The sequence below is a fragment of the Pelodiscus sinensis genome, chromosome 1 (assembly GCF_052426305.1).
Source record: "Pelodiscus sinensis isolate ZL-2025 chromosome 1, ASM5242630v1, whole genome shotgun sequence".
Taxonomy (NCBI): Eukaryota; Metazoa; Chordata; order Testudines; family Trionychidae; genus Pelodiscus; species Pelodiscus sinensis.
In genome coordinates, this window is record NC_143052.1 from 152,770,507 (window position 1) to 152,795,620 (window position 25,114).

At 47.9% G+C, this 25,114-nt stretch overlaps 1 protein-coding gene across 1 annotated transcript; it reads right to left on the reverse strand.

The window, feature by feature from the left end:
- Positions 1 to 23,704, reverse strand: ILDR1 (immunoglobulin like domain containing receptor 1). The gene is made up of 8 exons (XM_075906624.2): positions 23,370 to 23,704; positions 18,947 to 19,117; positions 17,005 to 17,154; positions 15,944 to 16,063; positions 15,648 to 15,794; positions 10,373 to 10,504; positions 8,243 to 9,063; positions 1 to 3,668 (listed from the first exon to the last, which is right to left on the reverse strand). The coding sequence occupies exons 1-8, from the start codon at positions 23,677 to 23,679 to the stop codon at positions 3,627 to 3,629; spliced, it is 1,893 nt and encodes a 630-aa protein (XP_075762739.1). The 5' UTR covers positions 23,680 to 23,704; the 3' UTR covers positions 1 to 3,626.
- Positions 23,705 to 25,114: the final 1,410 nt, after the last annotated feature.

The window sequence follows — 25,114 nt, forward strand, 5'->3', positions numbered from 1 at the left end:
TCCTCGTCGCTTTTGGTTTCTGAGGACAGGACAAGGAGTAATGGGCTTAAAGTGCAGCAGGGGAGGTTTAGATTGGACATTAGGAAAAAATTCCTAACTGTCAGGGTGGTCAAATATTGGAATAAATTGCCAAGGGAGGTGGTGGAATCTCCCTCTCTGGAGATATTTAAGAACAGGTTAGATAGACATCTGTCAGGGATGGTGTAGACGGAGCTTGGTCCTGCCTTGAGGGCGGGGGGCTGGACTCGATGACCTCTTGAGGTCCCTTCCAGTCCTATTATTCTATGATTCTATGATTCAGTTAGTCTATAAGGTGCCACAGGACTCCTCGTCACTTTTGCAGAACTAGGAATGTGGTGGTACTCCTAGGCTTGAAGTGGTTCCCATTATATACAGGGTTTACAGTTTGGCTCAATGGCTCTCAGCACCCCCACTATACAAATTGTTCCAGCACTGCTGCCTGGACATCTGCTTCTGCTCAGCAGAGGTGCACTGCTGAGTGACAGAGCTAATGTAAAAAATCTATACCCCGAGACACAAAAGGGTGCTGACTTAATCCCTTGCATAGACTGTGCTAGGTCCACAGAAAACTGCTTCTGTTGACCTACCCCCACTGCCTCTTGGGAGTGGAATTACCTATGCCAACAGGAAAACCCCTCCTGTCACTGTAGTAAGTGTAGCACTTCAGTGCGGACAGTGGCAAAGCTCTGTCTATAGCAGGCATGTCCAAAGTCCGGCCCGCGGGCCAATTGCGGCCCGTGTTCCGATTTAATACGGCCCCCGCTTCCTCCCCCTCTCCTGGCTCCCCGGCGCTCTTTTGAACTGGCGCGCCCAGCGCACCGCTTCCGGCCGCGCCGCCGCCGCCCATGGCCTCCGCGGTCCTAGAGCCTGCTCTGTAGGGCACGTCCGCAGCTCCGCTCCCCCGCTCGGCTGCGGGTTCGCCCTATCCCCGGGCCACCGTGAGGCCGGCGTGCCCTGCGCTCTCCGCCCGCCTCTGACCCTGCGGGCCCTCCGCCTTGGGGCTGAGTGTGCAGGGACGGCCCTCACGCATGTTCACTTCTTCAAATCTGGCCCTCTTTGAAAAAAGTTTGGACACCCCTGGTCTATAGTGATTTAAAGGGTAGATGTACCCTCAGAAAGGGATACTGATGTTAAAAGAAGGGGCAACAATGCCGTTCTTTCAATTTAGTTGTTCATCAGCTCTTCATAACCAATACAAACCATTAGCCAGCAATACACAGAGGAAAAAAATGTATTAAAACCATCAGAAGTCCCACCACCTCATCATTAAAATCTCATCTTTAAATAAAACTTTTCACAGATCCAGCCTAGATTCCACAGTCTCGTCATCTTTCTCTTTTGTATGGGGGCCGGAGCCCTAATCCTTGTGCTCTTGCTGCAGTGGCTCACAGTGGACATACAGAAAAGTCATCTCTAACAAACTTGGGCAGTCCCTGCTATGTCCATCAGAGGTCTCAAGAAGAACTTGGTTACACAAGCGGTGTACAATCTGTGGGCTTATGGTTGTCTTCTGGGGGGGGGGGGTCGCAGCGCTGGGCCAGCCACCATTTTATTTTCCTGGCTCAGCACCTGATGTGCACGTGGTGGGGGGAGTGGCAGGGGAGTGTACTGGCGCTTTAAATTAAAGGGGCTGCAACAAAATGTCCCTGTTGCTTTTTTTTTTTTTCCCCTCAAAAAATGTTCCCGTGAATTAAAAAAGGTTGAGCACCACTGGGTTACACACATGTGAGGCTGTGGAACAGACCCAGAAGCAACACCAGGCTTGGGAGCATCATCTTCAAATTCTATATGGAGCTAGCTATTTGAGGTGTCAGCCATCTGTGATTCAGCCCAGCAAGTTGCACCCTCACCCTCCATGCCCAAGCCAGAGAAGAGAGGAGTTTGTTGCAGTCTCCTGTTATACTGGCAGGTTCTTGATCTCAAACTCTTTGCTCTAATGATCCCTGTTTCAATCTCTGTTGTGGAATAGCCACCATCTTGGCTAGCACAACATGTTCCATCAGCTGTTGGCCTTGGACTCCAACCCTTTCAGGACAATGCAGGAGGGAGAAAGTACCTCTTACAGAACAATAAGAGGGAGCTAGATGTTCAACCTTGGCAGCCATTTTGAGAGAGGAATCAAGAAAGAGCACTAGTTCCCAGGGAATTGTAAGAGTTTGACTTTGGCCACAGTGGCTCCTGCTTCCCAAACAGCCCTTCAAAATCCATTAGCAACCACTGTTCCGGCCATGCTAGGACTGGTAGGGTAGGATACTCAGAGAAAGCACTCCTACCACAATGTTGCAGTACTGCCCAAGTGTAAGCAAAGTGAAAACTCACAACCACAAAGAATATCCTCTAAGTAGCGACCCCACTCCATTGATACTTGCACCAGTGCTAGCCATTAGTTCATTTATCTGGTTTACATACAGCCCCAAGAAGGAAGAAAAAGCCCTTAATTGATATGCATTTCAGAGGGAGTGCCCTGCAAATGCGCAAGAAAAGGCCATTTTCAAAAGTCATGCCTGTAAACTAGTTTTCCGACAGAAATGCCAGGCACTCCAGTGATCACTTTAAAAATCCTGTAGACAGCAATCCTATGCCAACTGAAAAATGGACTGGATGAAGAAAGAATAGGTCTTGAGTAACCTTTAGGTGTTGTGAATTACAAAACTCAGTATACAAGCCATTCCCAAAGCTCTACACAAAGAGCTGAGCCCTACATCCAGCAGTTCAAAAAGTGCCTTTAGAAAGCAGCTTTACCATAGAAAGAAGAGGCCTCTGATCAAAAAAATCCAGAGAAAAGGATTCTTTTGTCTCCTCTCTTGCAACACAAGCAAGAAAAAAAAACGAACTTGCTTGTCTGTCTATTGCAATTGGTTTCCAAAGGAATTTCTTTCTTTGCTTTCAGTTCACGAATAATTTACAGGCAGGCACTTAATCCAATAGTAACCAAAACACAGATGTGTTGAGGAACAAGTTTAGGAAAAATGCAATGTTCAGAGTAAAGATCAGCTCCCTAACTGTCATGTTAGGAAGGGAACAGCTTAGCAAAGCAGAGGATAAGAATAGTCTCCTAGAGCCTGTTTCCCCCATACACACACCACAGGAGGACAGAGGCCAAGGAGGAAAGCAGTGCATGTGAGATGTTAGGAAAAGGGTAGATTCCTCAAAAAATACCCAGAGCAGTAAAGATTTTCCGGTGTGATAGTGTATTGTAAACAACCACTTATTAATCACTGCAAACATTCTGACCTTTGGTGCTGAATCTTATGACCACATGCACAACATTCAAATTCAGAGAGGGAGGAAATGCTGTTTGCTCAGTACCACCAGAAACTGTACTCTTATCAAAGGGACGACTTTCAACAACCACCACCGTCTGTTTGAAACCCAAGTCTCCAGGGCAAGGAAGGAAATACAAGGTTTTCAGATAATGTGATAAAGCCACTGTTCTCCTGGATCCCTACACATAGATTCCTCACTGGTCTCCACTACGTTTTACTTTATCCAGTTGCTGAAGGTCTCCTGTTCAGTCAGAAGTAGCCACCCCAAATCACCTATAGGGAGGGCAAAACGGAGCCTCAAAGCAGAACCATTGAGAGTTTCAGTCCTTCTGCCATGTGCTAAATGACCATGCTTCTTCCACTGCGGGAACTTCCTTTTTCCTGCAGGAGAAAATTAAGACAGAATCAGCAGTGTGTGTGTGTGGGGGGGGGGGGGGGGAGGGAGCGGGAGCATAGAAAGCCTGTCTCCCTACCCCTTTTGTAGCAAAGCAGCAAGACCCTTTGTACCAGTTAGAGGGTTATGACTGGATCTGAGTTTCCCTTAAAGAAACCCATCTTCGTAGCTCAGAGACAAGAGGAAGGAAATATCATATTGCTGTGGGACATGACCCCTTTAACACGAGCCTTCTGTGTTAAGATCCTGCATCGAAGGGAATAGGAGATAATTTATTTCTCCACACTCCCTAAAATCAGAGCGTATACGAAAAAAGTCAGGAGATGTAGGGAGTGGGCTGGAAAACTCAGACTGGGAATGGGATCTGAAGCCTTTTGCCCCTAAACTGCCATTCAAATACAGCCCCCACTTGATAACTTCCAAACACTGTTCTTGGTTAATCTCTGTGCAGTATAAAGTGAGTTCAATTCTTTGTCCAGGTCTCTGCATCTGAATTGGCACTAACTGCTCAGCACTTCTGAGAATCAGGCCACTACTGTAAGGAACCTAAATATGGATTTGGGTGCCTAATGCTCAAGTCTGAGGCTATGTCTACACTCACGGCTTCTTGCGCAAGGGTTCTTGTGCAAGAAAACATCCACACTGCCATGTGCGCGCTGTGCTTTTGTGCAAGAGCTCCCATGGCAGTGTGGGAGAAGTCTTGCGCAAGAAAGCCCATTTTAGCCATAAGGCTTTCTTGTTCAAGAAATCCCTGCCAAGCATCCACACTGCCCTCTTGCACAAGATCTCCTGCACAAGAGGGCTTTCACCTGTTAAAAAAAGAGCGTAGCTTTTGCACAAGAAGCCCTCTCTTACCAGGCCATACTGTAAATTTCCTTGCGCAAGAGCGGGCGGGCAGCATAGATGCTCTGCGGATTCTTGCACAACGGCCATACTTGTGCAAGAAGCCACAAGTGTAGACATAGCCTTAATGTTTTGGCCATCTTCTACTATATATATTTTAGAGCATTGGTCTGTGTGTCTGTCTTTTAGTCTGTTTGTTGAAGAACTCCTCCTACATGGTAAGAGCGAAGACCACAACATTTGGTAGGCAGCCTCCTCTAACCATAACTTAAAGCAAGGTCAGGGTTTGGCTGTGCCAGAACAAAGGGAATCCAATTGTTTCTCATCACATGTAAAGAGAGGAGTCTGATAGCAAGGACAGTTATACTTCAGAATAACTGGAGCGCTGTCATGGAAGGGTATAGACTGTTCAGGAAGAACAGGCAGGGGAGAAAAGGAGGAGGAGCAGCACTATGTGTAAGAGAGCACTATGATTGCTCAGAACTCCAGTATAAAGAGGGAGAAAAACCTGTTGAGAGCCTGTCGGTTAAGTTTAGAGGTGCAAACAACAGCATTGATGTTGTGGTTGGTGTCTACTACAGGCCACCGAATCAGGTGGATGAGGTAGATGAGGCTTTCTTCGGACAACTGAGAGAAGCTTCCAGATTGCAGGCCCTGGTTCTCATGGGGGACTTTAATCATCTTGACAGCTGTTGAGAGACTAATATGGCAGTACACAGGCAATCCAGGAAGTTTTTGGAGAATGTTGGGGATAACTTCTTGGTACAAGTGCTGCAGGATCCGACGAGGGGCCGTGCGCAGTTTGACCTTCTGCTCACAAACAGGGAGGAACTAATAGGGGAAGTGGAGGTGAGTGACAACCTGGGAAGCAGTGATCATGAGATGGTAGATTTCAGGATCCTGACCAAAGGAAGAAAGGAGAGTAGTAAAATACACACTTTGGACTTCAGAAAAGCAGATTTTGACTCCCTCAGAGACCTGATGGGCAGAATCCCCAGGGATGTTAATATGAAGGGGAAAGGACTCCAGGACAGCTGGCAGTGTTTTAAAGAAGCTTTATTGAAGGCGCAGAAAAAACCATCCTGACGTGTAGCAAGAGAAGCAAACATGGTAAGAGACCGGATTGGCTTACAGGGGAAATCCTTGCTGAACTTAAGCACAAAAAGGAAGCTTACAAAAAGCGGGAACTTGGACAAATGACCAGAGAGGGGTATAAACATATAGCTCGAGAGTGCCGAGGGGTTATCAGGAAGGTGAAAGCGCAGTTGGAATTGCAACTGGCAAAGGATGTGAAGGATAACAAGAAAGTTTTCTACAGGCATGTTAACAAGAAGGTGAACAGAGAGGGTGTGGGGCTCCTACTGGATGAAGGAGGTAACCTAGTGACAGATGATGTGGGGAAAGCTGAAGTACTCAATGCTTTCTTTGCCTCTGTATTCACGGACAACGTCGGCTCCCGGACTAATGTGCTAAGTGACGCAAGATGGGATGAAGATGGACAGCCCGTAGTCGGTAAAGAACAGGTTAGGAACTATTTAGAAAAGCTAAACGTACACAAATCCATGGGTCTGGACTAAATGCATCCGAGGGTACTGAGGGAGTTGGGAAATGTCACTGAGGAGCCTTTGGCCATTATCTTTGAAAAGTCGTGGAGATCGGGAGAGATCCCAGATGATTGGAAAAAGGCAAATGCAGTGCCCATCTTCAAAAAAGGGAAGAAGGAAGATCCAGGGAACTATAGGCCGGTCAGTCTTACCTTAGTCCCTGGAAAAATCATGGAAGGGATCCTTAAGGAATCTATTTTGAGGCACTTGGAAGAGAGGAAAGTGATCAGGAATAGTCAGCATGGATTCACAAAGGGCAAGTCGTGCCTGACCAATCTGATTAGCTGCTATGATGAGGTAACTGGGTCTGTGGACATGCTAAAGTCAAGGTACCGGTATATCACATCCACTGACTTTCCCAAGGCTTTTGATACGGTTTCTGACAATATTCTTGCCAGCAAGTTAAGGGAATGTGGATGGGATAAATGGACGGTAAGATGGATAGAAAGATGGCTAGAAGGCTGGGTCCAGCAGGTAGTGATCAATGGCTCGATGTCAGGATGGCGGTCAGTTTCTAGCGGAGTGCCCCAAGGTTCAGTTCTAGGACTGGTTTTGTTCAATATCTTTATTAATGACCTGGATGAGGGGATGGATTGCACCCTCAGCAAGTTTGCAAATGACACTAAGCTAGGGGGAGAGGTAGATATGCTTGAGGGCAGAGATAGGGTCCATAGTGACTTAGACAAATTGGAGGATTGGGCCACAAGATATCTGATGAAGTTCAACAAGGACAAGTGCAGAGTCCTGCTCTTGGGACGGAAGAATCCCAAGCATTGTTACAGGCTGGGGACCAACCAGCTAAGTAGTAGTTCTGCAGAAAAGGACTTGGGGGTTACAGTGGATGAGAGGCTGGATATGAGTCAACAGTGTGCCCTTGTAGCCAAGAAGGCTAATGGCATACCAGATTGCATTAAGAGGAGCATTGCCAGCAGATCCAGAGATGTGATTATTCCCCTTTATTTGGCTCTGGTGAGGCCACATCTGGAATATTGTCCAGTTCTGGGCCCCTCCCCCCACTACAAAAAGGATGTGGACGCTTTGGAGAGGGTCCAGTGAAGGGCAACCAAAATTATTAGGGGGCTGGAGCACATGACCTATGAGGAGAGGCTGAGGGAGCTGGGTCTGTTTAGTCTGCAGAGGTGAAGAGTGAGGGGGGATTTGATAGCAGCCTTCAATTTCCTGAAGGGATGTTTCAAAGAGGATGGGGAAAGGCTGTTCTCAGTAGTGACAGATGGCAGAACAAGGAGCAATGGTCTCAAGTTGTGGTGGGAGAGGTGCAGGTTGGATATTAGGAAAAACTATTTCCCTAGGAGGGTGGTGAAGCACTGGAATGGGTTACCTAGGGAAGTAGTGGAGTCTCCATCCCTAGAGGTGTTTAAGTCTCAGCTTGACAAAGCCCTGGCCGGGTTGATTTAGTTGGAATTGGTCCTGCCTAGAGCAGGGGGCTGGACTTGATGACCTTCTGAGGTCTCTTCCAGCTCTATGGTTCCAGGAGAATGACCTCAGGGGCCAGGCAGTGTGGTCCCTGCCACCCTGGGGGAGCCCTCCCATATCCCCCAATCCTCTGCCCTGACTCCTGCTTCCCACCCCCTGCTGTGAGTCCTTCCTCACACCCCAACCCCGATTTCTATACCCCCCCAAGCTCTCAGCCCCCTTCCCTGATCTCCCACATCCCAAAGCTCCTGACCTGACTCCTGCACCCCCTCATCCCTTCCCCTGAACCCCTCCTTAAGGACTTGAGCAATGCCGGGTCAGTGGGCTAGTACTGGATACAACATTATTAATGTTCATTCTCTTAAATAGCAAAGACTTACAGACATAACATGACAATTGAAATAAATCAAAATAAAAAAACGTGCTCTGCGGCGACCTCTCAGGGGTTCAGGCAACAATTTCATTTCCCTCCAGCCCTAGTACACCATAACTGTGCTACGTGCACGTGAGGGGGGATTTCAGCACTTCCTCAACCAAGCTGTGTGGGACATTTTACACCCAACTCCCACCTTGACATACACCCGGCTCCAGCTCGCATTTGATACCTTTTCCCTCCCCGCCCCCACACAGAGACGGGCTAAACCATTCCCACCAGAGAGAGCAATGAGGATTGGACTTACCGAGGGCTGGCCCATGCTGCTTCCGCGTTTGCAGCCCTTGTCTGGGATGAGTTCCAGTGAGCGGTAACTGGGCGGCTTGTCTTCTGGCCAGCCTGGGGAACGACGGTGGCGTTGTCTGTAGTTCCCCTGGAAGTGTTCGTGCTCCTCTGCCGAGCTCCACGAGCCTCGCCGGGATGGAGGAGAGTAGCTGCGACGCCGACGTCCCCGCTGCTCTGAATGGTTGCTCCTTCTGTTGGGGTGTTGATACTTTTGCCTCTCTAACGGCAGCTGCCTTGGGTCAAAGCGGTGGTCTGAACGATCTCTGGTCTCCTCAGGGTAGGATATGCCCCCATACCTACCGTGATCCGGCCGTTGCCTGGGCGATACATCCCGCCTGGAACTCCGGTGCCTGCCATCATAGCTGCCCTCCCGCGGCCTCGGGTCTCGACCCCTGTCCCTGGAGTTCCGATTGAAGTTGGAGTGAGAATCCCTATCCACAGGCTGGTGTCGTCTCCAGTCCTCCCTCTCATCCTCTGTTGCGGATCCCCAGGGCCCTGCAGCGTGGCCAGCTCGTTGCAGGTGTGACAAGTTACTGCTCCTCTGAGAGGATGGGATGAGCTCCGTGATGGGTGGCAGCTGGATTACCCTGCGCTCCACAATCTCTGAGCTCAGGGAGGAGAGCATACTGGGATGCTGGTTGGCCCCAAAGTGGTGGGAGGGTATCAGGGGCTGGGAAGGGTTGAGATTTTGGACCTCAGACTCCAGATAGTCCAGGACGTTGTTTTGGGGGTGTAGCTGGCCCTGTGAATGCACCAGTGGGAGGCTACTTTGCAGAGAGACATCTAACAATGGGAGACAAGAGAGAGCAACAGTCGGGGGGAAGCAGTAAGGAGACATTCCTGTCCCGACCCGGGAAGCCAATTTTCTCACTGAGTCAAAAAGGAGCCCAACCAAACTACCAGATTCACATTCTCCTCTCCACCTGATAGTTAAAGTTGCCCCTGCAAAGCTGCCCGAGTCTCACACTACATACAGCAAGGACTGAAGCCAAGCTAGAAATGGGCTGGATTGTTCTGGAAAACTTAGAGGCGATAGGTCACAGGGTCATCCAGCAAACCAGGAATGCCAGTTCAAGAGGCATTCTTTTAACTTGAAAAAGTATCTGCTTGAAAAAGAACAAATTGTTTTGCATGGCTGGGACACCAAATTCATTTCCCTGCCAATTTTGTCAAAAGCCAAATGTAAATTCACATACAAAGCTTTGTGAAACTGGAGCTGATTCATATTTGTAACCTTAATACTAGGCAAGAATACAAGTACTATAAAGATAAGCATAAAGAGTAGCAAATTAATGGCAGGGGCAGAGTTAAGGTTGTTTAGAATACTACAAATTTGTGTATTTTCATACTTCTCAACACATTTAAGTTTTCACATATATGCAGTTCAGAATATGTCCTGAAATAAACAAGAGCTAAATCTGAAGCTGCATGGTCTGCAGCTATATGGTTGTCAGGACAGTAATACAAAACTTGTTTTGGGCTAATAGCAAACAAGGGTGGAGTTAAAGGGAAAGCATCATGCTGTATTTCTCTATTTTCCAGTGTTTGCTTTTTAGAGTTTTCCTATAAGCAATCCTTTCCTCTTTTGCTGCACTTCATTTCTGAACAACTTCAATAGTCTTTTCCTTAAGTTATTGATACTTATATACAACTTTGACTGCTTTTTTGAGGAGTGAAACAGGAGGTGATGACCTGGAAATGGATATAAAGAACCAATAACTGGGTAGAATTAAGTTCAACATGAATCCCCTCTTGTTTGTTTGTTAGATAGAATAGCTATATCAAGGATCATTTTTCCTGTTATTTATACAGACTGGTAGCAACATAAATTAATTGCCTTCTACTTGTTTTGTATCAGTTTTGAATAAGTAATAAGGAGCTGATTAGGAACAACATAACCCCTGTAGTGCCCTCTCCAGGGCAGAAAGGCTGGATCCATTCTTACCCCTGGCCAGGGCACAATATAGCAGAGTCATGGTAGGAACAGCTCATCAATACTCTGGCTGAGTGACCAGAGCCAACTAGACTCCAGGGAGTTACCAGACTCAAGTGTTGGCCTTACTCTTCCCTGCATGGATTCTCAAGGGCTCACCTTTTTGCAGCAGTGGGTTTAGGTGGTAAGAAGAGTGTTGGGAGTTCCTGTCACCTCCCATGTAGAATGGGTGGTGTGTCATCCAAGGCATAAGGTTCCGTGCCTGCTTCATGAACCGATGTCGTTCCAGGGCTAGGCAAGAAGAGACACATTTACAGCATCTCTGCTCAGGCATTGCCAACCCATTGCTCTGGATACAAATTTTGCTTGATACATGGCAGCATGCAGCATTGAGCAATACAGAGTTACAGGAGATCAGCCTTGGGGCAAAGCTAAAACAGAGCCAGGGGCATGCCAGGATAATGAGTATGACCCAGGAAAGAAAGAAGAAGAGGTGTAGGGCAAATGTAGAAATGGAAACACAGGAATTCTGCTAGGTTGTGCAACCATCTTAGACAGCTGTGTGAAGAGCTCCATTGTGAGGTATCGTTCTGTTATATACTACACCTTTAAATGTAAAAAGTCTACCTGCTTTCCACTAGGGGCAGAGCTATGAAGCAGTTTAAGATGGAGATTTGAACACAGTGACAGAGGCACTCTACTTCCTTCTTCCTCTTAATCCCTCTCTAGCTCCTCCATTGTCCATTATTGCTGACAACACTTCCAACCTTCTTTTTGACCAGAACTGCAGCTGGTATGGTGGTGGGGAGTCCCAATAGACCCTTTGCTCTCTTTTGCCCCATCCATGCAGACTGTCCAAATCTTGCTGTTTCATCTTCTACAAGGTATCTCAAAAGCCATCCCTTCTGTTGTCCTCAGAGCTAAGGTGCTCTGCCATGCTCTCTCCAGCTCCTGTCTGGATTACTTCAACCTCCTTCTCTCTGGCTGTCCCCCAACACCTCTATTGTATCCTTAAAATCAATTCACAGGATAGCTGCTAAAATTATCTTCTTTGCTCACCAATTTGACCATGTCATCCCAAATGTAGAATTTCTCCCCTCCCCAGTTTGGACTTCTTGTTCTCACCATCAAACTGCAACAAACTTAACTCCGGTCTGGTCCACTGATCTTTCCTCTCACTGCATTCCCCCTCCTGCTCCAACTCTCTACTACGTCTCAAAATCCTTTTTACCTTCCCCCTCTTCTTCCTGCCCCTAGATGTGGCATGCTCCTCCCATATCTATTTGCCAACACTTCCCATTCAAGTTCCTCCGGAAGACTCACTTCTTCTAGGGACACCCATATGAAGTGAGTGCACACACAACAGATTGTGTCTTCTATAGGGCAGAGTAAGCTCTCTAGGGCAGGGACCAGCTTCATTTCACATTTTGTGCAGCATTCGGTGTGTTACTGATATTAATCAAATAACGGAGACTCCACGCACCTGACAAAGTGGATTTTTACCCATGAAAGATTATGTCCAAATAAATCTGCTAGTCTTTAAGGTACCACAGGACTCCTTGTTTCTTGGACTGATTGCACTTGTTCTGCACACCTGCCGAATGCCTTATTTCCAGACACTGGAGCAGCAGGGGCTCCTAGCAGGAAAAGCTGCTGATAGGAGGGAGTAACACGCAGAGCTTTTCACGGGACTGATACCTGTGTACACACGGGATGAATTTGACCCATTGGGCCAAATTCATAGGGGTGGGGAACCTCAGGCCTAGGGGCCAGATGTGGCCCCCAGTTTGCCAGGATCTGGTCCTGGTCCCACCCACTGCAGGGCTGGAGCACGCAAAATCTAATAGTTTGTGCCCTCACTAGGCTTGGTTGTGTGAGGGGAATGTGGGGATTGTCTCTCTCCATCTGTCAGGGGCCACATTAGTAGGGGTGTGGTTTTTTTGGAGGGGGGGGAGGAAGGGATTGTTTCTCCCTTGTGTGCGACCCCCGACTGATTTTTCTGTGGGTCAGTGGCCCCTAACCCAAAAAAGGTTTCCCACCCCAATATACAGAATGCAAATCCCAAACCATGATAAACTCATCTGGTTCGGTTACCCTTACTGAACCTTTGATTTTAGTATGTCTGCACTGCATACTGTGTACAGTGGTGATTAGGGTATATATGGCGCATGTCCCCCTAGCATGAGTATAAACAGCATTGTAATGTGTAAGGTACTGCTTTGATGAGCAGAGAAAGACATGCCTGAAGCCTGCAGCTCTGCACCTAACACTCGCTATATGCCCAAGTAGTGCCTCTCCTGTCTAAACTGGGACTTTTAGCAGTGCAGTGTTCCACGGCTGAAGCCTTTTCCCACCACAGGGAAAGGCTGTGGCAGTGAAGAGGCAGTGGGGAAAGGCTCTAGCAGTTCCCCATTGCCTCCCCTCTGCCACAACCTTTCACAGACACACATAGCTACACACAACAGTGTGCACACAGCCTGTTTTACACTGTGGCATGCAGATAGCTATATGTAAGGGGACTGTTACCCCTTACTAAAACTCTGTGGGAGTTTTTTGGTTTATCAGCTTCAGAAGGGGAAGGGTTCATGAGACTGACAGACCCCAGAGACAATGGAAAGCAGTCAACACTCCAGCTCAGCCTGACTGACAGGTTGTAAGTGGGGATTGTTCTGGCTCTCTCTGAGCAAACAGGGAGCTGAAAGAGCAGAACAAGCTGTGTGCAGAAGAGGTCCTGCAAAAGACAGAGAGCTGAAAAGAGCAGTGCAAGCTGTATGAAGGAGTCCTGCAAAAGGAACAGAGAGCTGAGACACTGCTAAGAGGAGTGCAAGCTGTGCTGAGGGGCAGTTTTTGCAGCAGCAGAGCCAGGCATACACAGCACAGGGAGTGCAGAGCCTGTGTTGAGCAGCAGACTGGCAGTGCTCAGAGCCAAAAGGAACAGAGAAGCAACACAAGGAGCTGGAACTGGCCAAGCAGCACAGCCTGCAGCTGGATGTGGTGAGCACCTGGGACCAGCAAAGTGTGGGGAAAGGCTCTGGACTGGGAGAGGGGTCTGGCTACTTCGAGCTTGAGACTGTGTGGTCACTACCAGGGCTAGCGTGTCCAGCCTGTAGCCCCCCCTGCAGCATATCCAGGGCCTCTAAGAAAGAGACTGTGGACTGTCCTTACACCCTGCAGACTGCTGTTTTGATGTCCCTGTGCTACAGAGCAGGGCTGTGTGTTCTCATTTAACCATTCTCATTTTGTCTTATTCTTTCCTCTTTAATAAGTTGTTGTTTAATAAATTGTATTTGCTTTGAACCTTATGAAGTGAACACTGGGCCAAGAAGGCCTGCAGTGTAAAGAGAGCACCTCGGAGTGGGGACACCCTAACTCCTGCCCCTAGTGACTACAAGGTCCGGGATTAAGCCCCAGGAAACCTGGGCCCTGCCTTGTTGGGGTTTCAAGGGCTCTGCTACTCCGGAGAGTGGAGGGGGAGCCCTCAGGATCAGGGAGCCGTGGGGTAAAGGAAGTGGGAGCGGGGACTCAGATCCTTTCGCTGGTTCATTTCACCGGGGTGTATAGAAGCCAGGAAAGTTCCCCACAATAGCGGGATCATTCCCCAGCTTACATATAGGTACTCTATGCATCTCTGCCATTGGTGTGCACTGTAGGCATACCCGAAAAGTGACTCAAACCCTAGGTCTATAACCATTACTTGGACATTATCCCCAGCTTTTCTTGCTTCAGATGGGGTGGGTCGCCCTCTAGCGGCCTAAGCGAACAAAGATTCCATATGTGCAAGGAATTGTGTCTGAAGAGTTGTTCTGGGTGTACTGGGACAGTCCCAGGTTTTCTCCCAACCCCCTCCCCATAATATCATTTTATTCCAGGAACTTATTGTGATGACGTGTCGGGATTTTCCCATCTCCTGCACCCCGAAATGGCATGAACAGACTTCACCAGCCAGTAGAATGGAGGTTGTTTATTGTTCCTCCAGCACAGCGCAGCACAGATGTAATCTGGTTACAGGAACTGGGGCTAAGAGGCCTCAGTGCCCCCCTTGAGATAGGGGAGTCCCAGCACCCCTCCCCAGCTCCTTCTTCCCTGCCTTCCAGCCAGGAACTAACCTCCCCTCTTCCAGCCCTGCCCACAGCCAGGGCAGCATTCCACCTCCCTTTGTTTCTCCCCATGGGGGGCCGCAGGTCAGACATGTTTTTTGAGTCACCTTTGCATAATGAGGTTTTCCCTGCTGGGTCTTGCTCCAGACAGCAGAGGTCACCACAGCCCAGCAAGTACCCCCACTACGTCACACTTATACTCTAGCATCCACATCTGTTTGTTTTGGGAGGAGACTAGTAGCTTTCTAGATGCTCAGACATTAAAAGACTACAAGGAATTGAGTTAGGGAGCAATGGAGCAGAGCAACAGCTGGAAGGACCCCTGAAAAGCAGTAGGAAAGGAAGAATTGCTTGGAGGGTTTCTACACACACCAATCCCTGCATGCAGTAGAGGAAAAAGTGCAGAAGAATGGGGAGGACTGGAGGAGACCACAAATTACTATCAAGGAATCAGAGAAAGAAGAGGCACAACCAAAGAAGTTGATCTCCACATGGGTGTTGGAAGTAGGCATTCTGACACACACCCCTGGCTTGAAGTGCTTTCCATTCTACACAGAGTTTATAGTTTGGTTCAATGGCTCTCGGCACCCTCCCATAGAAAGAGTTCCAGCATCCCTGGCCATCCCCCACAGCCCAAGCCAGGCCAAACTTAAGTGGTGCTACAACCTTATATGCCAGGCTCAATGCCCATTGCATGGATACTGTGGGACAAGAGCCACGGCTGTAGGATGGGTTTGACCTCCCATAAAACACCACAAGAGGTTACTTTCCAAACACACAATGTGTCCTGCCCAGGGCCTCCCTTCTGCTCTGGACCAAATGTATCTGTTTGCCTAAGACCCAGAGAGGGGGTAATCTGGCCCCAGCTGTGAACTGTTGCTTTTGCAAAGTTAATTTCCAGAGCAGACCCACACTTTTAAGGAAAAGTTTGTTGACAGAGCTACAAAGAGCTTGGTGGGAGGGCAGGGTCTGTATTTTGATTCCTGGGACAAGGCAGTCACAGCCTACCTCAGTGGATGGAGTAGAAGAACTGCAGTGGGATAGGGAAGAAATAACACTGAGCTAGCCATGAGGAAAATGGTGGAGGGGAGGAGAGAGACATGGGGGTGAAAGTTGCTAACTTTGGATTGGGGAAAAAGAAGGAGGGGTGACACACGCTGGTAACCATGTTTTCTAGACTCCCATCTTAGAAATGTTGTTCTGAGGGCAACACCAGTCAGAGAAATGTCACAGGCTAGCTTGCTACTAAAAAGCCCTGCTTCCTCCATACAGTGAGACATGTTCCGTATCTGTGAAAGCCAGAGCGTATGGGATTTACATGCCCCTTTGGGCCTCACCTTCCTCGTTGCAGCAGCAGCGGGTTGGGCAGCAGGCACAGCGGACATGGCAGCAGCAGTGTTGGGGGCAGCACTGGCACCAGCACACCCCGATAAGTATGAAGAGAAGGAGACCGCCAAGAATGATGAAGATCACCGTGAGCCAATCTAAAGGGGAGAAGGAGAGAAGAATTAAGACAAACCCTGACCATATGCTGCTGCGTGCAGCTCCTTGAGGCATTCCAGGTGAGAGAGGAAAGAGAATGGCAGGAGAGATCTGTAGATAGGTGGAAAAAAACCAGAGCACTGGCACTTACGCAGAACAACCAGCTTAACTTCTTTGTCTGGGTCACCTGCAGTGTCTCCTGGAGCCTCAACAGCACAGTAGTACACTCCGTGGTCCCACCACATCACCTCGTTGATTACAAGGTCTGCCCCTAGGGAGGAAAAACGTGCAGTGAGCACAGGGGACTCTAGCACTGGCACTGCTCTCAGACCCTAGTGTGACAAATTCCTGCACTACAGACCACAGACAAGGGCCGCAGCTGCACCCGTGTCTGTTGGGGACCTAGAAACATGGCCTTCATCTGCAAATTGTAAAAGCTAATGTGTGTAACTTGATTTCAAAAGTTAAAAAAGGAAGGCAATTGCTTCAGCAAGTCCCTTATCCCTTTTGTGGCCTTACCCACTAGAGGGTAGCCTTGCTTACAAATGGTACACAACATCACCATGTCTGCTGCAAAAATATGATTAAACCTTTACACTGTCCATTCTTCTCTCTTTCCAAGCTCTCATTTAATAATCTTTCACTCCTTTTTCTCCTCCTATCAAAGAATCATCCTATTATTTTCCTAGAGGAACAACAGTCAGCCACATCAGAGCACTTCCTTGCACAATAAGAAAAATATCCCTAGATTTCTCATATCAGACTGAATCTAATATCACACCTCCTATCCACATCAGATCAAATCCTGATGCATTAAGTTTGGTACCCCGCTGCCTGACTGTACCACACCATTTAATCAAGTCTAGTAGCCCAAGTCCAGCTATAACTACTACCATGTTTCAGAGGAAAGTGAACTCCATATAATGCACCCGGTCACTTGCCCCACACGGTGCAAAATTCCTTCCTACCTCCTATGCTCAGCTTGTAGGACAGCAGTATGTCCAAGTGCCCTTATATCAGCTTTAGCTTGTGGAGCTGCAAATAAACATTATCCAGTGGTGACATTTACCCAGAATCAGGCTGCAGGCTTCATTCACAGTGTCTGTAAGTCATAGATAGAGTTGACGAGGTTCACAGGTTGTGAAGCGAGGGCAGCAGAATGTTGGATGGCTATTTGATTCATGCCCTCTCTCCTCCCCAGTGGTCACTTACGATTCTGGATGGTGATCTTGCGTTGCCTGTAATCTATCCCTAGCACAGGCTCGTTCTGTCCACGTCTCTGAATGACGATGCGCACTTCCCGCTGGTTGTCATTACAGTCATTGGATGGGTCCTGGCCAAGCGCTAACCCAGCCTGGTAGGCTACAAATAAGCCATTAAACACAACTTAGATAGCAACAAAGATTTGAGTCAATCACTGATCTGAAACCTCAAATGCTATCACCACAAAAAGGACAGAGAGTCCCTTACTGGCAAATCCCTTACACCTGCATGTGAGTGAACATATGAGTATGCACACTTTACTTTGTGCTGAGTCTTCAATACAAAGTGAACAGCAAAACAGGGAGGACAAAATCTTCTACAGAGTTAGAAAGTGAATGGAGATGGAAAAATCAGTGAGGAAGTGGGACTTTGTGAGCTGGCCACCTTTCTGCCCCTCCCAGCATCTTCACCACTGCAGGAGCAAGAGCCTTCTCCTCTGTAGCTGCTGAATTCTCAGTGCGTAGTGGAATCATGAGGTAACCAAAGACATGCAATCCATTGGCCAAGCAAAACAAATCTCCATCATTAAAAAAAAAAAAAGTTTCTTAAAGAGTTTTGAGGTGTTTAATAGACTTGTATAGATAGTCCCCTCTCCCTCTACTTTTTGCATGTTGCTGTTCATGTAAATGAGGAAGAGACTGTGTAGGAGGACAGGGCCTAGCATGCTATAGGCACTAATGGAATATAGAATCTGGAAATGGACAGGGAATCCAGAGGAGTTATTGGAGCAGATGATTGATTCACCAGAGCAAGCCATCATCATCATAATCCTCAACCTCCGGGTAAGTGGGGAGGTAAGACTTAAGAAGACAATATGGAAGAGAGGTAAATCATTTTTACAGCCAGTCACCAGCCTTATCCCTCTTTATAAGGGTTTATTTGTTGGGGCTTAATCACATGGGCTACGTCTACACTGGAGGCTTCTTGCGCAAGAACAGCTGTTCTTTCGCAAAAACTTGCCGGATGTCTACACTGCACACGCGTTCTTGTGCAAGTAAATTTACAGTCTAGCGTCGGAAAACAGGGCTTCTTCCAGAAGAGTTATTCCTCTCCCCACGAGGAATAAGCCCTCTTGTGCAAGAGCTCTTGCGCAAGAGGTCAGGGTAGCCAGGCAACATGAATTTATTGCGCAAGAAACCCCTATAGCTAAAATGGCCATCAGAGCTTTCTTGTGCAAGAGAGCGTCCATACTGCCATAGACGCTCTTGCGCAAAAGCACATGCCAATGTAGACGTGCACTTGTGGAAGACTTTTTGCACAAGAACTCTTCCGCAAAAAGTTCTTGCGCAAGAAGCTGCCAGTGTAGATGTAGAGTGGAGGAAAAGGAGGGTAGATGTTGAAGGCTCGCTGTCCTGAGTGTCCCTAAGGGTCAGTCCAAAGGGCCATGCACAAGATACCTGCTCAAGTGAGACCATCACCAGACACTAGTATGCTATGGCTCATCTCTCCCAAAATTAGGCATTTGCTTCATTTCCTCAGAACCTCTTAAATGATAATGCCTGGTCACTGCTGGCCAGCTATAACCACACTGGCCTTCATTCCTGACCCCATCTTTGGAGGCAGGAGATCTCATTTATAAAGCCTGTTTGCAGTTCACTGTCACTACCCACAGGGCCTCTGTTTCTAACCCCACAAAGGCAGAGCTCTGAGTTCCACGCACAGCAGTGACATTCACAATGCCTATCATTGGCCAGAACATCTGTGGAAGCGGAATCTTCAAGCTTTCAGTCCCTGCCATAAATTGCCCCGAGCTCAGAGCCTGCAGGAAATGCCACGCTCCTGTTTGATTTGTAGGCAGCAGAGGGTCAAAAAGCTCAGCCTCCCCCTGGTGAGTCTCCCTCCTTTCTCCACACCGTAGAAGGATCCCAGGGTGAAGGAGCACAGCACTTACAGGCAGAGTAGTAATCGAAGATGGGGTCCTTGCAGAAGGATTTGAAGCGCCATGTCACTACAACATCCTGCAGCTGCGCTGAAGTGCTGTAGTCACACTTGAGGATCACAGAAGCAAATAAGGTGGTGTATCGCTCAATATCTTGCACTATCACCAGCAGGGAGAGAGAACCTGCAGGAGAGAACACAAGAGGTACCAGCCAGTGGGAATGGAGGTCACAGAAAAGCTGCCATTTGGCAATAGTAACACTGCCACCTTGCCCTTCTGAAGCAAACTTTCGCTCTAGCCCTTCACGAACACTACACTAAATCTACACCAGAGCTATTCAACATGTGGCCCGTGTACCTCATGCGGCCTGCAACCCATTTGTTTGTAGCCCGCGGTGCGGTTTGGGCTTGTGTGGTACTCAACACACAGCCCATATGTAGGATCTTTTGAACATGGCCTCTGCTGGGAACATGTTCCACAATGGCGAGGCGTCTCCCAGGTGGGGTGAGCATTGAAAAATGCAAGCTGATGGGCTGGCTGGAACAGACAGGTACAGGGTGTCCATGTTTCTAGCTCCCAGGGAGGAGGTGCCGGGGCACTGTGGGAAGTGCTTTGTATTCATGCCCACCAGTGTGAAAGAAGCTAGTTGCGTATATTTGTACATATATGCAACCGCACTTAAGTTACGGCCCTCGGTATGTGCTGTGAGTATCATTGTGGCCCCCTGGGGTTTCCAAAGTTGAGTAGCCCTGATCTACTTAAATCTGGCTCCCACCAACATAACTGCCCCACTATGCTGACTTAACTCCATCTCCACAAGAGATGTAGAGTCAAAGTCAATGTTCTTAGGTCAATGCAGAGTCAGAGTAGAAACTGTTTTACTGGCTTTCAGGAACTGTCCCACAATGCCGCCACTCTGACAGTACAATCAATGCAAGCTGGTAAGGATGCACACCACAGACACAAGGAGCAACGTGTTGACATGTATCAGAGGTGTAATCACTGTTGTTGCTATGACAACTTAAACTAGATTGACTTAGTTTTATTGTATAGACATGGCCTTAAACTTATTATCCTAATGAGCATAGCATCTGTAGGTCTAAAAATGTAAACATCATTTTTAACCATTCCAAGCTATTTGCCACAATCCTATGGGGCATCAAATTGATATAAAAGGATAACACTTCCATATACCACTGTAACAGGAAAGTTAATAAAGGCAGCCCATTTGTCAGTTCAGAACAATTCACATCACTTCTTTTTAATATTTTGACTTTCCACATCTCATTAATCCAAATAGCTAATCCTTGCCAGTCTGTGGCATTTTACACCCCAAAACAACTTTATCTACTGAGTACATTTGTAAAGGTTTCAATAAATAGCACATTAGCTCAGTCACACTTCAGCATTTCCCTTATCGAGGGTAAATAAGATAACACAAAAGAGTGTGTTTGTTGTTAATAATAATAACAAAGATATCTCCAGCACCTTTAGATAACCCCACACAAACACTGCTGAAGGTGGGAGTAGCCCACACAGCACAGGATATGGCAAGGCTGGGATGAAATGGGTTTAGGGAGATTTTCAAAGGCAACTGTCCTACTCCAGCAGAAGGTCATTGTAAAATGGCATCTAACTTCTTTTTTGAAGAGCTCCTCCATAATCCCATATTGCCAGCGTTCTCACTGCACACCCAGCTCCCCAGTCTTTTTGGCAGTAAACTCACTGCTACACCTGACAAAATCTTGAGCTGATTAGACCCTCAAAAGGTTCAGGGACATACAGTATCTCTTTAAGCTTCAAATCAAAGCAACACAGCATACCACTCCCTTTAACTATTTCTAACATTTAATTCCTGCCTATAGGACACTAATACCTAGAATCCATATAGTGCTTTTTATCTTTAAGTCTCTTAACGATTCATCTTTGTAACTTCCATTTTACAGAGGGGGAGACTGAAGCACAAAGGTAAATAGCCTGGTTTTCAAAGATGCAAGAAATTCCCATGGAAACAGGCAGGACTTGCAGATGCTCTTGACTTCTGAAACATTAGGCTAACTGATTCACCCAAGGTTACGCAACCAGTCAGTTGCAGAGTTAGATAAATAATCTCTTGACTTGATAGGCCAGTGAGCAGGGTACTGGAATTCCTATCTCCCTTCTCTGCCTGGAGAAGAGCACCAGATGGAACACTTGCTAGATTTTTAGTTACTGAAGTCTCAGATCTCATACTCATTCGTGAAATGGCACTGCCCTGGATGACTAGTAAAATCATATGAAGAATACTTGGTCCTGCTTCTGACCCAGTATCTACTTCTATGAAGGGAAACTGTTACCCTAAAACACATGATAGTTTAGATCACTCTCAAGAAGCCATTGTTGGGATCAAATGAACATGTAGGCTAACTCTTTGTCTCTCACTTTTCATCCTTGCTAAAGTTATTGGGAAATTAATGCCACAACACTTCTAGCAGCATCTGACCTCTATGCAAATTCTATACCAGTCCCAGACAGGCTTCAGACCTGGATATGGCAAGGAGACAGCAATGATAGCACTGGTTGAGCCGTCTCCTCACAGCCACATACCCAAGCCAAATGTCCATACCAATACTTTTGGAAGTACTGCTTGGCTTCAGCAGTTAACCACAGAATACTACTAGTTCACCTGCACTACCATGGGTTGATGGGCTAGTCTACATTAGAATTGCTATAACTGCTCAGCTGTACCAACACAGCTGCACCACTGCAGCTCTGCCAGCGTAGACACTCTGGCTGTGTCTACATTGGCATAATTTTGTGCAAAAACACGCTGCCTGTCTAAACTGGCGGGGAGTTCTTGTGCAAGAACACTGATGTTTTAATTTGTGAAATCAGTGCTTCTTGCGCAAGAACTATGATGCTCCTGCTCCCGCTCAGGAATCAAGTGTTCTTGCGCAAGAGACAGGCAACATGAATTTCTTGTGCAAGAAAGCCTGATGGCTAAAATGGCCATCAGAGCTTTCTTAGCAAGAGAGCGTCTACACTAGCACAGATGCTTTTGCGCAAAAGCACATGCCAGTATAGACGCTCTCTTGCGCAAATACTTTAACACAAAAACTCTTGCGTTAAAAGTATTTGCACAAAATCTTGCCAAAGTAGACATAGCCTCTATGCTGAGGGGAGAGTGCTATCTCATCAGCACAGTTACTCCACCTCCCTGAGCAGTGGTAGCTATGTTTGACCTTTGTTGAGCTGTCAAGGAGACCACAAGATGCTCAAGACCAAGGAGCCACCCACTGCTTTCTCCTCAGTAGCAGACAGAACCATTACCTTGGTGCCTCAACATTACAATGAAGGCAGTACTTGGAGGAAAGTCAACTGGTTCAGGATTAGCACAGATGAAGTAGGGGTGATGCTAGCAGGGGGAAGTCCTTAGATGAACCACACCCTCTAAGGAGGAAAAGCTGCCCTCCGTTTGCCACTGCTCAACAAAGTCTTGGAATTCTTATAGGAATGGTTGCTACTCCTATGGCGCCCCCACCTCCAAACAGCAACTGTTTGGCTGGTCAGGAAACAGCTTGTTCCTCTCAGATACAAAGCTGATGGTGGGAATCCATCTCTTGTCCCATCCAGGCTGAACCACTGCAAGCAACGCATTTTATTGGGGTCTGACCTGTGACCAGTATATGAACATTTTAGCTGGAGCATCATGTAGCAGTGTCTCCTGGAGTCAAGCCAATCAATGACCCACACAACGCTTGGATTTTGCTCTCCACATTGACCCCCTCTCAATACCGGCTTTGTTAAGATCATGAGTAGATGAGGCCACCTTTGAGTCATCCAGTGACTGACCAGCCCGTCCAGCAATCCACCAGCAACAGGGGAAGGCTGGGAGAGATTTCTCCAGAGCTGACCCCCGTCTCTTGAAGGCTCTTTTCCTGAGGGAGAGCATCTCTGCCCCCCATAGAGCTGTAACCCATTGTGAAACCCCAAAGGAGGCTGCAAAGCAGCCCAGCTCCACTCGCCTCTTCTCCCGGGAAGGATCAGCCCCCGTCCCGCGGGGCTCTAGGGAGAAGGCTGCTGCCTTCTTGCAGGGGGCAGGCGGATGGCACAGCACCCAGGCTAACCGCAGAGCTCCTGCATCTTCCTCCCCCCTACCTCTGTGGGTGCCCTGCTTGGAGGGGGAAGAGCCCAGATGTCCCTCCTCCAGGGGGGGCTGCACGCACCGCACCCAGCGGGGGCCCCAGGAGGAGACACCCCCCATCTCCCCGGCAGCAAGAGTCCAAGCCGGGGCAGCTGGGAAGAGCAGGAAATCAGAGACTCTGCTCAGCTGACAAGCCGCCTCCCCGGGCCCTGAGTGGCAGGAGGCGGGTGGACGGGGCGCAGCCCCTGTGCAAAGACTCCCTGCGCGGCGCCCGCTGAGCCAGACCCGGTTGCAGCCTCCCCCCCCACTCACCTATGGGGAGCCAAGTGAGGATCAGCCCCTGCAGCCACCGCCAGCTCCGGGCCATGGCGCCGCCTCCCTCTGCCCGGAGCTTTCCCCCGAGGGTCACCGTGACAGCCCAGCGCTCCGCCTCGCCTCCGCACAGCAGCCACCTGTGCCTGCTTCCTCCTCCGCCCCACTGCCCTCGGCCGCTCCCTGCCCTAGGAAGCGAACCACCAGCAGTGCCTGGTACTTTCCCTTCCTCGAGCCGCTGCTGCCATCCACTAGCCCTGCAGGTGCCGCTCCTTGCCCGCCCCCTGGCAAGCCCCTCCTCCTCTCCCATCCCCACCTGCCTTCCCTCACAAACAAACCCGAGTGACTCCCCCTTCCTGCCAGCCGGGGCGGACTTCGCCCTCAGCCCGCCTCAAGTCCAGCAGGAAAACGCTGCCCGTCCACTCTCAGCGCGGGGCTGAGTTGAAACCCCGACTAGCACAGGCGCTACTGGAAATAAAGACCAGGCTCAGCGTGTGTTCCTGTGTCGCACCCTTTAAAAACAAACCAAAACACAAACAAACACTGGCGTGTCAGTTAATATCATCATCTCAGGTCCCAGCACAAAACATAGCTGGTCACAACAGTGCTTGGGATTTTAAAACAATCTTTTAATTAGGGGATCCCTCCAAATTTCCCCCTTTTAAAGGTGACAAACCCCATTTTTCCTGGCTTCATTTTCTTATAAATGGGTGGCTGAAGGAATCTTGAACCAGGAATTTGTTTCTCCATGTTTTCTCAAGACTCCAAACAAGGAGGGAGGCAACAGCAAAAAACGTAGGCACTTGGGGTGATGGTGGCACTAAACGTGCCTTAGCTATCTGAGTACTTGTATCTGAGCATCTTATCATAAATATTATTGTCTCCTCACTACAACTCCATGAGGAAGGGAATTGTTATTACTCTTACCTCACAGGACTGAAGCACAGAGAAAGGTCTAGTGTAGAGGAGCTGTTTGCAAATTTCAGGAGCAGGGTGGCAAACTAGATTCAAAATTACTGCTTCTACTTCTCTTGCAAAACTTGCTCCTCTCTTTCTAGCTATGCCTGACAGCCAAACCACAGTGATTCCTCCCCTGATTGGCTTATCTTCCTCTATAGCTGCCCCCTCCAACAAACAAATCCTAAAAAGCTAGTGTAGATCCCTCTTCATTAAATGTAAAGTTCCTTTGCTTGCATTATTTTTTTCTGAGGTGAAATCACTTCTCTCTAGGGATCAGAGACAGCAACAAACAGAAAAAAAAATCCTCTACTTCTTACTTTCAGATACCAAGTCCTTTAGCTATAACTTTGTTCTATAACTGCAATCTACTGGCATATACTGTATATTCCTGCTCTCACAAACACAATACACTATGTATTGAACAATAAGAAGAAAAGCTCTGTGTAAAATCAAAGGTGTGTCTCTTTTTTCACCAACAGGTGTTGGTCCAATAAAATATATTACTTCACCTAACTTGTGTGTTTCACAAAAAAGAAAGCCATTACACTCTCTGCATAGGAACTAAATTAACTTACTTCAAGGGATAACAGGGATAACAGCCTGTCTATGAGATCAGGACTTAATTGAACACCCATAGATTTAATGAAAGAATGTAAGCTGCATATTCAGTATGCAGTTATGAAATGCTCATATATAACTGGCAAATCTAAGTCAATTAAGACTGTCTAATCTTCAGTTAAGATTGGAATATACCCAGCTCAATTTCCTTTTTCAAAGCACAAACA